The sequence below is a fragment of the Vigna unguiculata genome, chromosome 6 (genome assembly GCF_004118075.2).
Source record: "Vigna unguiculata cultivar IT97K-499-35 chromosome 6, ASM411807v1, whole genome shotgun sequence".
NCBI lineage: Eukaryota > Viridiplantae > Streptophyta > Magnoliopsida > Fabales > Fabaceae > Vigna > Vigna unguiculata.
In genome coordinates this window covers 19994070-20007038 of record NC_040284.1, presented here as the reverse complement: position 1 = coordinate 20007038, position 12969 = coordinate 19994070, and the positions used below count along the sequence as shown (strand labels likewise).

At 33.7% G+C, this 12969-nt stretch overlaps 2 protein-coding genes across 4 annotated transcripts; one reads left to right on the top strand and one right to left on the bottom strand.

Moving 5' to 3' along the window:
* Window positions 1–828: 828 nt before the first annotated feature.
* LOC114188706 (armadillo repeat-containing protein 8-like) lies at window positions 829–7830 on the top strand. Of its 2 annotated transcripts, XR_003605422.1 has the most exons (9): window positions 829–1293; window positions 2397–3116; window positions 5004–5099; window positions 5185–5268; window positions 5923–6157; window positions 6241–6401; window positions 6504–6782; window positions 6863–7049; window positions 7205–7830. XR_003605422.1 is itself a non-coding variant. In XM_028077323.1 (8 exons), the coding sequence occupies exons 1-8, from the start codon at window positions 958–960 to the stop codon at window positions 6911–6913; spliced, it is 1962 nt and encodes a 653-aa protein (XP_027933124.1). In that variant the 5' UTR covers window positions 829–957; the 3' UTR covers window positions 6914–7166. The 2 variants fall into 2 exon arrangements, 1 of the variants encoding a protein (XP_027933124.1); XM_028077323.1 differs by lacking the exon at window positions 7205–7830 and having other exon boundaries at window positions 6863–7166.
* Window positions 7831–9848: 2018 nt separating this feature from the next.
* LOC114187201 (chaperonin-like RbcX protein 2, chloroplastic) lies at window positions 9849–12237 on the bottom strand. 2 transcript variants are annotated; one of them, XM_028075380.1, is made up of 6 exons: window positions 12005–12236; window positions 11564–11908; window positions 11324–11415; window positions 10933–10990; window positions 10288–10353; window positions 9849–10181 (listed from the first exon to the last, which is right to left on the bottom strand). In XM_028075380.1, exons 2-6 carry the CDS (start codon window positions 11888–11890, stop codon window positions 10059–10061), a joined length of 666 nt encoding a protein of 221 aa, XP_027931181.1. In that variant the 5' UTR covers window positions 11891–11908; window positions 12005–12236; the 3' UTR covers window positions 9849–10058. The 2 variants fall into 2 exon arrangements, with proteins under 2 accessions (XP_027931181.1, XP_027931180.1); XM_028075379.1 differs by having other exon boundaries at window positions 11564–12237.
* Window positions 12238–12969: the final 732 nt, after the last annotated feature.

Sequence of the window (12969 nt, the reverse complement as noted above, 5' to 3'; positions counted from 1 at the left end):
TAATCAATCATTTGTTTGTTATACCATGATTTTAAGTAATCTATGTCTCTAAATTTACCTTTACCACAAACGTATTAATGTACCAGAAATAACATCCTAGAATATACCCAATTACATTTTTTACAAAATTTGCTTATCAATAGAAAATTTATTATATATTATATTAATTTTTTATCTCCTCATATTATTTATTATATACAATAGTTAAAAAAAAAAGGAACACAAAAACTCATCAAGTGCATGCCTCATCACATGCAAGACAACTCTAATCCACATTCTCAAGCTAGGACCACAAGTTACAAGAAGAGAACAAGAAAACATCTTTCCACTATTTTCTTGTTTTTTGCTTTTAAAACACTTATTTAATTTCTATTTCTGAAAACTATTTTTAGTTAATACACATTACTCAAAGTCAATTCCCTGTCTCACGTATGAAGAGAACGATAAAACAGTTAGCTTTAAAAAAACATTCCTTTTTATTTTTAAAAAATTGATAAGAAAATAATTATTAAATAAAATATATTTTAGAAAACAGTTTCAAAATAAACAAAGTCAAAGCCTTAAATAATAAACTCTAAAATATAGCAACTCTAAAATTGAACATAGTGGATGGAGTCATCAAGTTAAATTGAGTTTTAGAAAACAAAGAATAAAATAATTAATTTTATTTTAATTTGAAGTAAAAAATAATTAACCTAACTAAATTGTGTAGTTGGCATCAACAAACCTCACACTCTCAAAGTGCTCGTATATAATATTAATAATTTAAAGCATTATTATATTATAAAAATAAAATAAAATAAGAAAAAAAAAACAAAGAAAAACAAAAGGCTCTTTTGCCATCGCTTTTACTTTTCTCTCGCTTCCATCGTTTTGCAAGTTAGCGTCTCCTCCGTCTTGCACCAGCTTCCGTCACCACCGTCGCCGTCGCCGTCGCCGTCTACCTCCGCCACATCCATGCCAACGCCGTACGCTTCTTCTGCCAGGGGCCTCTCATCCTCCGATCCGATCCTCGACCGCCTCGCCTCCTCCGATGGCGCGGTGAAATTCAGAGCCATCCGCGAGGTGAAGAACCACATAATTGGAAACCGAACAAAGAAGCTCTCCTACATCAAGCTCGGCGCCGTCCCCGCAGTTGCCGCCGCGCTCGCGGACTCCGACCCCAACCTCATTGTCCAGTCTGCCGCCGCGCTCGGAAGCTTCGCCTGCGGCGTAGATGCCGGCGTCCGTGCCGTCCTGGACGCCGGAGCTTTTCCGCGCTTGATCGGACTCCTCTCCGCTCCCGACGAGAAGGTTTATTCAAATATTCAACCGTTTGCAACCGCTTTTTTATACTTTTTTAATGTTTGTTTTGTCGGAAAATTCATTCATGCTGTGGTCAGTGTGCTACTGGTTTATGTTTTAGAACGAAAATGAAATGTGGATTGTATGATTCATGATTTTGTTAGGTTTCCTTCATCGTAATCCAATGGAGCTGAAAATTATAATCATGACTGTTACGGTTTTATTCCGTTTCGAGCTAGTTAATCTTTCTGCCAAGTGCATATTTGGAATTCAATTACCTTTTCTGAAGATTAATTGTAGTTTTGATAATATAGTTTATGCTTCCTACCTAGTTCTTGTTCACTGCTATAAAATTTTTATTATTTTATATGTTTATCTGCTCCGACAATATTAAACAAGGATGTTGACTATGAAGTATTCGATGTTTCTGTTTAGTGATGAGTTATAGATGTACTCAATCCTGTTTGTGAGTAGAATTCTTACTGGTATTTGCTACTGTTACGGAATCATGAGAGAGTTTCAAAGAGGATCCCCATCGAGGATCGTGGTACGGTAAAAAAATTGCAGTGATGGGTGTTCCTGTGGTGGCACTGCAGGGACTCTAATGCCGAAGTTAGTACGCGAGAGAAGTTTAGTTTGTTATTTACTGGTTTTTGAGCCCTTTTACGGAGTTTCTTTGGATGGAAAAATGAATAAGGCTGTTGAGATCTCTCGTGACTTACTTGTACGCTCTGCATGTGTTGGTTACAAACTTAACTAGGTTCATAGTATGCCAGTTGATTGAGGTTGGCGTTGTAAATCAGGTTCACCCTGGTGAGAGCAATGCCAGCTTAGAATTCTGGATGTAATGGTGACTTCCAAAGCAGATGTGTTACTTGTCTGGCCAGGCGGCCAAGAAGAAGTTTTGCATTTCCTTCTCAGTGTCTTTGAGATTTAGAATTAGGACAATGTGGAGAGGTAATGGAAAAGGAGCAAAAGATGAAGCAGTGTAGTGATGGCAGTCCTTTGTTGAAAAGATAAAAATACGAAATGTTGACTTCATTATTTATGTTTTTTTGATGCAATTTTCATTTGGCATGCCATTTAATCACCTGTTCTCTCCGTCTTATCAGGTTTTGGATGCTGCTGCTCGTTCTTTGCGAATGATTTATCAATCAAAACTAGCTCCAAAGTATGATTTTTTTCAAGAGGAAAACATGCAATTTCTTCTTTCATTATTGAAAAGTGAGAATGAAAATCTTACTGGGCTAGGTGCAGGCATTGTTATTCATTCTTGCAAGACAATTGGGGAACAAAATATATTATGCCACGCCGGTGTTTTAGAGAAACTCACTAGTCTTCTTGATGGTTCTCTAAGTCAGCGAGATGCTAGTCTAGAGTCATTAGCTGCAATTATTAGAGACAACCCAGCAGCTGTCTCTAACTTTGTTGAACTTCGCTGTGGAAGAGCTTTACGTTCTGTTACTGACTTAACTAAAGACAAATATCCTCGAACAAGATTACTAGCCTGCTTGTGCTTGATTTCTGTGAAGAATTCTTCGACATGCTATCTCCAAGATATAGGAATCAAAACCAAATTGGTCTACCTTTTGCTTGAGCTCCTTGATGATTCTGGTCAAGTTGGGGATGAAGCTTCTTTTGCTTTCTCAAGTTTAATTGCAGAGAAGGAAGATTTGCAGAAGTTAGCGTTTGAGGCAAATGCTATTAATAAGTTCAACTGCCTTTTACAAAAGCATCCCATACAAACTAAAAGGCTTGAAGGGGTACTTCTTGCCTTGGCTGATCTTTGCTCAAAATTGGAGTGCTGCAGGTCTAGTTTTCTTTCATTGCAGGTCTGTTACTTGTGTCCATGTTTCTGTTTTTCAACACATGCATTATTATATTCATTACTGCAAAATTGAGACATCAATGTTATAATGAAAAAGCTTCACTTAGTCATTTTTATAGTCATTCATTATAATAGCACCATAGGCGAGGGTGCTTGCAAGGATGAAAGGTACCTGGTGTATGATTGGAGATATGTTGGACTCTGATGCACCAATATGTAATTTTTGCCCCCGATCAGTGTTGGATATTTGTCCTATACTGATACCTTTGGATATGGGATAGATATATATCCAATCAGTATGCATTATCTTTTTATTTAAAAAATAAATATTAAAAAATCAGATACATTGAGATAAAACTGGACTCACAAATTTTTGAAGATCTATTATTTGCTAATATGGCACTTACTTGTGCAAGTTGTTTATATAATCGAATAATTAAATTGCTTCAAACAATAAAAAAAGCTCAGTTCCACATGTTTGATAGTAAACATAGAGTTTTCAGGGAAATGACAGTGGTCGCACTGGTGTGTCCCTGCACAGAGATGACATAGTGGTTTATTCCTTTCTTATTTTTAAATTTACATTTTTTGCTTCTGTTGTCTTATGCACTTTGTTAATGTAACCAAAAACTGTATTTCATTTTCAAGACTAATATTTTAATATTTATATCAATAAACCTTTTATAACTTAATATTTCTTTTTTATCCTTTTTTGCACTGCGCCAAAATTACCATAAGATGTATTAGAATTTATATTTTATATTAAAATTTCATCTTAATACTGTTAATAAATTTTTATGCTATTATATTAACTATGGTGTAAAATGTATTTCATTGTTACATAATACAAATACTTTTAATTTTTTCCTGAAGTTATATTGTTATATTTCTCCTAAATCTGTATTGTTACGATTGTTATTTTATTTTTAGTAATTTGTAGAAGTACAAATATATTTTTAATTTAGATGTAGTTATTTGTAACTACTCTTGAAGTATTGTATCCTATATTTTCAAGAATTAACATATTGTTTTAACAAGTAAATATTGTATCCATTCATCATATGTTATAGATAATTTGGCAGGATGTGAACTAAGAATCCTGAAACTAGTAGATTTGCTAATAAGAATACTTATGTGATTTGTCTTTATTTTTGTGCATGGGTTACTAACAGCTCTGTTTTTTGTTTTGTTTTTTTTTTTTAATATTGTCTTGATACCTGTGTGTTTACATGCAGTTTCTTGCTTGTCTATACGTACTGCATTTGCTTTCTAGAACAATATTAGTTTAACTGAAGTCATTTTTAATTTATTTAGCCCATTATTTCCCTTCTTACATGAAAATATGCTTTTGCTGATATTTTTAGATGTAAAAGTATTTCAGCTGAATCAACTTGTTAGGATGCCGATTTTTTTCCTATCATTAATTTCATTGACTACCATGCAAGATGCACCCAAATAACTAATTTTGACATTATAACCAGGAGTTTGCCATAAACAACAAAATCTTATACCACCAGTGTGAATTCCAAAATCTGCCATAAAGATGCAAGTTTTTGCACTCCTATAAATGGATTGTTGACAAAGTGTTGTGCTGACCCCTTTAGTTAGTTATATGTGTTGCTGATTTTGGACATTTATTGTTGTCTGAAGATCTTCTATACTACCCCATGTTCCCATATATGAACATGTTTGAGTCACTGCTAAGCTGCATTTCTTCCTGATAGATTACTAAAGCCAATTCTGGTGTTTCTTCTCAATTTCAATGGATGAAGTTATAATAAGGCTTGCACCAATAAACTACGTATGGATGAAGTTATTATAAAGCTTGCACTAGTAAAATATGGTTTAAAATCCCAAGTCCACTTTCAACTTCTAATACACTGTGTTACAGGTCTTGAACCTAGTAATTGATGCCTTAACTCATGAGGATGCCAGTGTACGCACTGCAGCTTGCATTTGCTTGAGAAGTGTTTCTCGCTCAATCAGGGTATGTAACATGAAATGACGTCTGGGACTTGAAGTGTATTATGCTAGTGCTATGTACAGTTTAATTCTCATGAAACTGTGTTCAGAATTTGAGTGCAGGTCGTTTTATGAATGAAAGGGTTGTTTTTCCTTTGGTTCAGCTTCTCTCTGATCTTTCTACTTCTGTCCAGGTATTTTGGATGTATCTGTAATTTTCATTTTTCTGATTATGCCATAGTAGTTTCTAAATTCAGAAAAGGAACATCTTGCCTATCATACCAAAGGAGGATGGTGATTAAAAAAAAAAACAAAGGAGGAACTTCTAATATTTGAAAATTGAGGGGTACAGAGCAAACGAAAGATTAAATATCCATCTGTTACTCGTAAATTTAGTTATGTCTATGGTATTGTGATGAGAATTCTGATGGTTTTCTCCATTGATCTAAATTTGAAACCTATATGTTCCATACATTAAAAAAAGCTGTTTCTAGAAGCACTTCCATATTGATGGACATATTCAGATGATTTAGCACTGAAATGGTTATGTCTCACATTAAATGATGTTGTCTGGGAGGGATAATGTGTTGTTCTATTGATGATCGTATTATAAGATTGCTTGCTATTTCACCTATTCTGTATCTTGGTCTTGCATGATATGGGGTTATCACTAGGACTATAAAATTTGTTGGGAAGCTTACCTTTAATTAGACTCAAGTCATAGTCTTGTTCCCCTTGAGACTTTTTTGTTGGCAAAAAATGTTCTGATTAATTGTAATTAAAAAGATGTGACCTCATAAATTTTGTTGAAGCTTAGTAAGGTGATCCTTTTCTGTTTTATCTTCCAGGTTGCAGCCCTTGGGGCCATCAGCAATATAGTCGTTGACTTTTTGCCACATAAATCAACATTCGTACAATGTGGGGGCGTTAAAGAGCTTGTGCAATTGACCAAGTCGATGGATTCATCCTTAAGATTAAATGCTGTATGGGCATTGAGGAACATGGTATTCCTTGCAGACACGATATGCAAGGAAGGAGTTTTTGTGGAGTTAACAGCATCTTCAATGGCTAGCCTTATTTGTGGTATTTATCAGAACTTCAGGTTTTTACTGTTATAGTGGTAACCATTTCCAAATAAGTTGACCTTGATTGTGTATACCTTGCAGATCCTGAACCTTCTGTTCAAGAACAAGCTCTGGCCCTTGTTCGCAATTTTGTTGATGGATGTCTGTACTCTGTTGAGCATGCTTTTGCTGAAGATGGTATCATACTAGATGCTGTTGGAAGACAGTTACAAAAGTCTTCTAAAATTGAAATTGGGATACAGGTTGGAAGTAGTTACTGAAATTAATTATCATAGATTTCTACACTATAATCGTTCTCGAGTTGTTTATTTATTACCTGCCTTTTGGTTTTATTTTCCATGCAGGGGATGTATATTCTGAGCAATATTGCAAGTGGCAATGAGTTTCATAAGGATGCAGTCATGCAGCTACTCTTCCCTCAAGACGAGAATGGGTCTCACTCTTTCTTTGAGCAGTTTTTGCAGAGTCCTGACAGTCGCTTACGCACAGCTGCAGTGTGGGTTGTAATAAACCTCACTTTTCCTGCTAGTCCTGGTGCATTTGGCCGGATTGTAAATCTGCGTAGTTTCGGCATTGTTTCTCGAATAAAGAAGATGGTCAATGATTCTTGCATGGATGTGAAGGTCCTTTAATCTTTATCCTGAATTTTTTATGTTCTGTAGTGTTAAGTAGTTGATTTGTAAATGTTCTTCTGTTGATGCAGCTTCGAGCGAGACTTGCACTTGGACAGATTATTACTTTTGGCGATAGTTAAGTGCATTAATGTCCACTTTACCAAGTCCTTTGGCCAAGAACAAAGTGGAGAAAAGGGATATTGATAGAATTTAATTTCTCATATGTTCTTTATTATACACTGTAGTCTCCAACCCTCTGCATCAGCTTTCAATATGGTATGTTTCAATTAATGGTCTACAATTTTTTTTATCCTTTCACTAACATTGTTTGCCATACCTGGCACTAGTTTACTGTTATTAAATATACCCCTAAGTTTCTTGCTTTCTAATGTATCAAATTGCATTTCTCTTTCTTTTTGTTTCCTTTGCAGGTGTATCAATATGCTTTAGTTTATCTTTGAGTAAGCTCCTAAATCGGTCTTCCATAGATTCCAGTGTGACCTCATAAGCCGTCAAAAGATTTTTGTCCTCAGTGTATTCCTTCAGAAGACCCGAAATGTCACCACATGATAAATTGAGATACATAAAAGACGGATTAGGTTACTGTTTTATATTTTTGAAAAGATTAATTGGGTGACAGGAATCTTTAGAGGACTAATGTGGTAACACATTAATCTTTTGAGAAAACCAGTGTAGGGGTTTGCTCTTTCTTCTAACCAGTCAGGGCAGTGTCAGAGCTTTGTGGTTCTGTAAGCACTCTTGGCCAGGTTACCCTCAAAATCTCTTTTTTCTTTCTTGTGCACAATATGTATTACTTCTTCTTTTTTTGTAAATCAGGTGATCATAGACTCAGTAGATTTACAGGCTTTAGTGTTGTAAGATATGAGTAGTAAATCTCAATTAGAACCGAGTTCAATTTAATTTTGATTATATTTGCAAATAGCATAATTGTCTATGTTTCTGGCATTCATGCATGCCTTGTAATTTTCATTTTCTTGGTTTTGTTTATGAATTCCTTGATCTTCAGTTAATAAAGTTCATGAATGTTACACATCAATATTTTATATGAGAACAATTTTTAAAGGAAGTTTATTCTCATTTTCAAAGTATTTTGTCAATTTAGAAAGAAAAATTCATAAATATTTATGGGGGATGACCATGACTATGATGATGGTGATCACGATTCATGGTGGTAGTGGCTATATTTGGTGAGGATGCAGGGACAAGTTATGATCGGTAAGTGTTTTTCTTTTTTTCATTATTACTTTTTGAATTCTGTTCTTGAAATTTGAAAAAATGGCGACCACCCACCCACGCTCTCCATCCATCTGAGAACGTTTTTACGTTCCAAAAAGATTAACAATATTTCTCGATTATGTTGTATTGAGCATTTTTGGTATGCTGCATGGACATGTCATTTACAGATGCAGATAACAAATTGACCATTGATTTTGAGGATGAAACCTCTTTTTCAGTCACTGCCAAAGATGAAGAATGAGCAATTTTGTTCATTCATCATTCACTTCCGTAGTCTTGATGTTGCTCTAAAATGCATATTCATAGGATTTTTAATACCCAGAATTAGCTTCCTGGAATGGTTGTCTGAAAAAACGATTGTATTTTTAGTTTCTTTTTCCTTTTTTCTTTCTTTCTTGATAGCTTCAGCTTCTTTCTATGATCTAATTTGTGCTGAATCCATTAACACGAACTGAATTACAAAAAAAATACACTAAATTTTTAGATGGAGAAATTAATTAGTCTGGTGTATTGAAGTGGTACTCTCTCCCATTTTCCATGACGTTAGTTACTAATAATTACTATAATAGATTTGTTTATGGTCCATCAGTGATAGCCAATGGTATGGATTGGGATGTCATGGAAAAAGCATGTTCAATTTGACATTAGAATTTATACTATTGTTTAAGAAAACGTCTTGGATGGTTTTAGAAACTTGAAAAGTTTAGTCCAGAAATGTCTTATAAATGTCTTAGATGGTTTTATAATCCTGCCATAAATGAAAACATGCTAGAGGGAGGAGAGAGGTCACTTGAAGCTTTTAGTATGGATGAGATTCATTTTTAGAACTTTCTATGGTCACATGACATGTAGGAGTTTTAAGTTTATCTCAATTATTTGTATAGTTCAAATATTCTACCATCATATAATATTTGTAATAGAACACTTTTCGCATTAGATTTCACAGGATTAAATGTTACTCTGTTCGAACACCTTAAACACCTTGCGAAGGTTTTTTTTTTTTTTTTTTTTAATTCTATTCTACTTTCACATTTTTTTTAATTTATTTCGCACGTCAAAGGGTTGTGAGAACTCTAGAATGTTTAAGACATTATAAGGATTGGTATTCTAAACATTTAACTTCTGTCTTAAAACTAGAATAATTAGAAGGCATTTAGTTTTTGAAAAATAAGTGCTATGCTTAATTATCTAAAATGTATCTATAACTGAATTGAAAATTTTAGTTAAAAATAAAATCAATTTAATTACTTAAACAGATCAAAACTCTATATGATAAAAAATGGATGGTATATGTTTATCTATACGAAAAAAATATAACAGTACATGAACATTCATTTTATTTAATGGAAATATTGAAAATAATATAATTGAACACGAATATTTAAATGTAGATAAAAAATAAGTCAAAATAAAGATTAAAACATTTAAATTAGTTGCCTTAAAATAAATATTGTATACAGAAAGGATATAACGTATCCTTTGTGATTTTATATTTAGTAGTAGCCAGTTCAATTTTAACTTTACCATTGGCTAATCCAACCCGTCAATTTGGAAGCTAATATGTCTCATGATCTTCCCATAAAGGAGAATAATTTTTTTACTAGCTGTTGACAACTTACTTTTATGAGATATTTTGATCATTAAAAAAATTAACTTTTATGTTTATAAAAAAAAATCAAGAATAAAATAATAGATATAAAGTCTGTGTAAAAATTTGTTAAGTGTCAAAATAATGAGATAAATAATGGTTTGTGTATTTGATTTCCAATATAAAATCGATAATGAATTTAACAAGGTAATTTTCAGCCCACTTGTAAATTGATTTGAACCTACCGACATATAATGGACCGTATATTTAAGAAGGTGCAATTATATATACATAATTTACATAACGTAAAACTGAGAATCCTATTAAATGAAACCGACACGAATAACAATTTTGGAAGCAAAACAGATTGATATTGAAACAAAAAATATACCTAGACTAGGAAGAGGCTCAAGACAGAAACTAAAAAGTGAGATGAATTATCAGCCAATTTTTTCTGTGTTTGTGTCATCTGAGGGCCATATTACTGTCTCCATCAACCGTTCCCTCATTAACTCCAAGTTTTCATCAGAAATTTCCTTGTATATCTCTGCATGATTACATTTCTGCACAAATAATGGTTGTAAAGTTAAGTACATCATACCTTCACTTATATATGTATATGTATGTATATACAAACACATTGAGAAAAAGAGTATTCAATTCCATTACCTTGACCCATTTACTGTAAAGGTGAAGCCGAGTTACCATCACTCTTTCTGCAAGCTCTTGTTGCTCCTATCAAGTGAAAATTAATCAATTAAATTTCATGTTTATTTGGAATCTGGGAATTATGTGATTAAAATTTAGTGTAATTGTGCAAAGGCATTGAATACGAAAGTCACAGAGGTATGAAATAGCAAGACTAAATAGCATATTGTGGCATTCAAAGAGTAAATGGTAAGAAATTATTCTCTGCATTTATATTGTAAGAGATTGAGGAAAGACCATAACATGCTTATAATTAAGGTTAGTGTATTCAAATAAGTACGTGTGTTGAAAAACACACTGCATGACAGTTTGACAGTTCTTAAAATTTGGCATAAGCAGAAAATGAACTGAAGTGCTTGAAGTAAAAACTGTTTACCTCAATCTGTTCAGATAATAATAAATAATTAAAGAAATGTTTTCAAAATAGATGGTTCAAAATCCCATAATGAATAAAGATAAATGGATATAGCATGTATAAAGGAATTAAAGAGAAGGCATTTTAGGTTGAGTATAGTAATTTGTTTAAAGAAGCCACATTGACATAAACATATATTTTCATTGAAAATTTTCAACGAATGAACTAACTAACTTGGCACAAAAGACTACCTTCCCAAGGGATCGAATAAAGCGTTTTCCATCTCCTGGTTTGTTTGTTGCAACAAAACTGCCATCAAAGAAAGCATTGCAAACAATTATCTAAATAATTATGAGGTAACTGTGAATTACCATATTCTAGTTTAATATGTAAAGAATGAACCTTATAAAACCGTATATACACAGCAGATTCAGGGTGCATTCAGTTTGTTTTCATTTTCAGTTCACATGTTTTCAAGAATTTGCAAAGGATATAATAAAACTAACAAAATGTTGTTCTCACCACTTGGTTCACAACATCTTGAAAACAAAACCAAATGCACATTTCAAACTAAAATAACTACATTGGCAAGTAAATCTCTGTTGAAACATGTTTCCTCAAATTCATAGAAACTCGACTTACTTGTAGAACCACGTATATTTAGGAGGGTTCATCTCATACAACTGATGAAGAACAGTCCTCACAGCCTTGTATGTGAAATAGTTGAGCATTTGCTGTTTCCAAAGATGCATCAGTTAGTTCTGATTATAGACCGAGTTTAGTCACAACAATTTTATTGTTTACAAACTTTGATCCAAACATGCATTAAAACATCAGATCTAAGTGTTTGTGTCATTCTTGTGCATATATCAAACATGTTACCGTTTTAACATCTTCAAAACTTTCTTCATATTGGCCTCCAAGCTCGTTGACAATGGCGACTCTCCTATCCTTACGCTGCCTCTTGCAACTTCTGCTAACAAAGAGTCTCCACTCTCTCCCAGGATCAATGAAAGAACTGCTCAACTTCATGGTTCCTCCACCATGCTTCGTCAAGTTCTTCCTTCCCATCAAACTCTTGCACAGAACAACATCTCCACCACTCTTCAGATTCACACTAGTTGTTGTGGGAAGAGCATCCACACACAAACATGGACCAGTGTGAGATTCCATCACTGATGATCCCACAACAGAAAGAGCACCCACCATATCTCTCGCTATCCCAATCTTGGCAAAAAAGAAAAGAAAAAACTCTTCAAGAACACATACACCAGAGGCTCAAAATTGCCTCAAATGACAATGGAACTCTATAAATAGAGATACCCTTCAACGGAAAGTGGAGCTAGGGAGGAAGAGGAATAGAGGGTGTCCAGAAAAATTGGAACTTGAAGAAGTTGTTGTGGTCAAAGACGCATGCAGTGTTTGTGGGAAGGTTGAACAAGAGAAGTTGCAAGCTTTGGGGGCAAGGAAAAGTAAACTAAAACTGTAGAGGTGAGATTTTTGAAGGGTGGGAGTGAACCTTCACCAGACAATTTTTTGAGGTCCAAAATTGTCCAACAGAAAAAATGAAGAAGAAAAAAGTGAAGGATTCAAATTGACAATGGAATCTCCTTAGATTTTCACACACACGTTTTGGAATTGATTTTATATAAAATTGGATTTGATTAAAACTGAATCTAAAGTGATGTCATTCATGATTCTTGTTTTTTCATTTTAAAAACAAACTACTTAAGAAATTTTAGTCTATATTTTTTATTCAGCATTTTTTTCCCTTTAAGTATTTAATTTATTTGAAGTTTTTGTTTTGACTTTACTCAACCTGCTGGTCATTTACATTTATTTCAAGTCAAGATTAATTGTAAACTTAGAAATGAAATACAAAAACATTCATCTAAAATTGTGTTAACTGTATTTTAATTGTAACGTAAAGTGAACAGAAAACATATAAAATTCGTCAAGAAAGTTAACTGTGGGGTGTTGATTTGATGGGTTTGGTGGATGTGAAGCCACGTGGTTGTGAATCTTGGTCCCTGTTCCATGTTTTGTTGAACATTGTTGAAACACACATGTTAGACTTAGCATAACCGAAGATGAAGGACAGGTGTGGCACACCAACCAGACTCAATGCACCGTCCTCACGCAGCCACATGTGCTTCTTCTGTTTGCATTCTCTTTCCAACTCAACGAATCTAGCGCACATCTTCGATCACATTCACATTGCCTATTTTAAATCATAATCGGTAAAAAAAAAAAAAATTTAAGATTAATTTAACCCTACAAAATTAATG

Coding starts and splice junctions, on each gene's coding strand:
- LOC114188706 (XM_028077323.1), top strand. CDS start 958: ATGCCAACGCCGTACGCTTCTTCTGCCAGGGGCCTCTCATCCTCCGAT. Junction 5,100..5,184: donor GTGTTTCTCGCTCAATCAGG/GTATGTAACATG, acceptor AACTGTGTTCAG/AATTTGAGTGCAGGTCGTTT. Junction 6,402..6,503: donor AAATTGAAATTGGGATACAG/GTTGGAAGTAGT, acceptor TTTTCCATGCAG/GGGATGTATATTCTGAGCAA.
- LOC114187201 (XM_028075379.1), bottom strand. CDS start 11,890: ATGGTGGGTGCTCTTTCTGTTGTGGGATCATCAGTGATGGAATCTCAC. Junction 11,416..11,563: donor GTTTTGAAGATGTTAAAACG/GTAACATGTTTG, acceptor CTTTGGAAACAG/CAAATGCTCAACTATTTCAC. Junction 10,354..10,932: donor TTATTCGATCCCTTGGGAAG/GTAGTCTTTTGT, acceptor TTCACTTGATAG/GAGCAACAAGAGCTTGCAGA.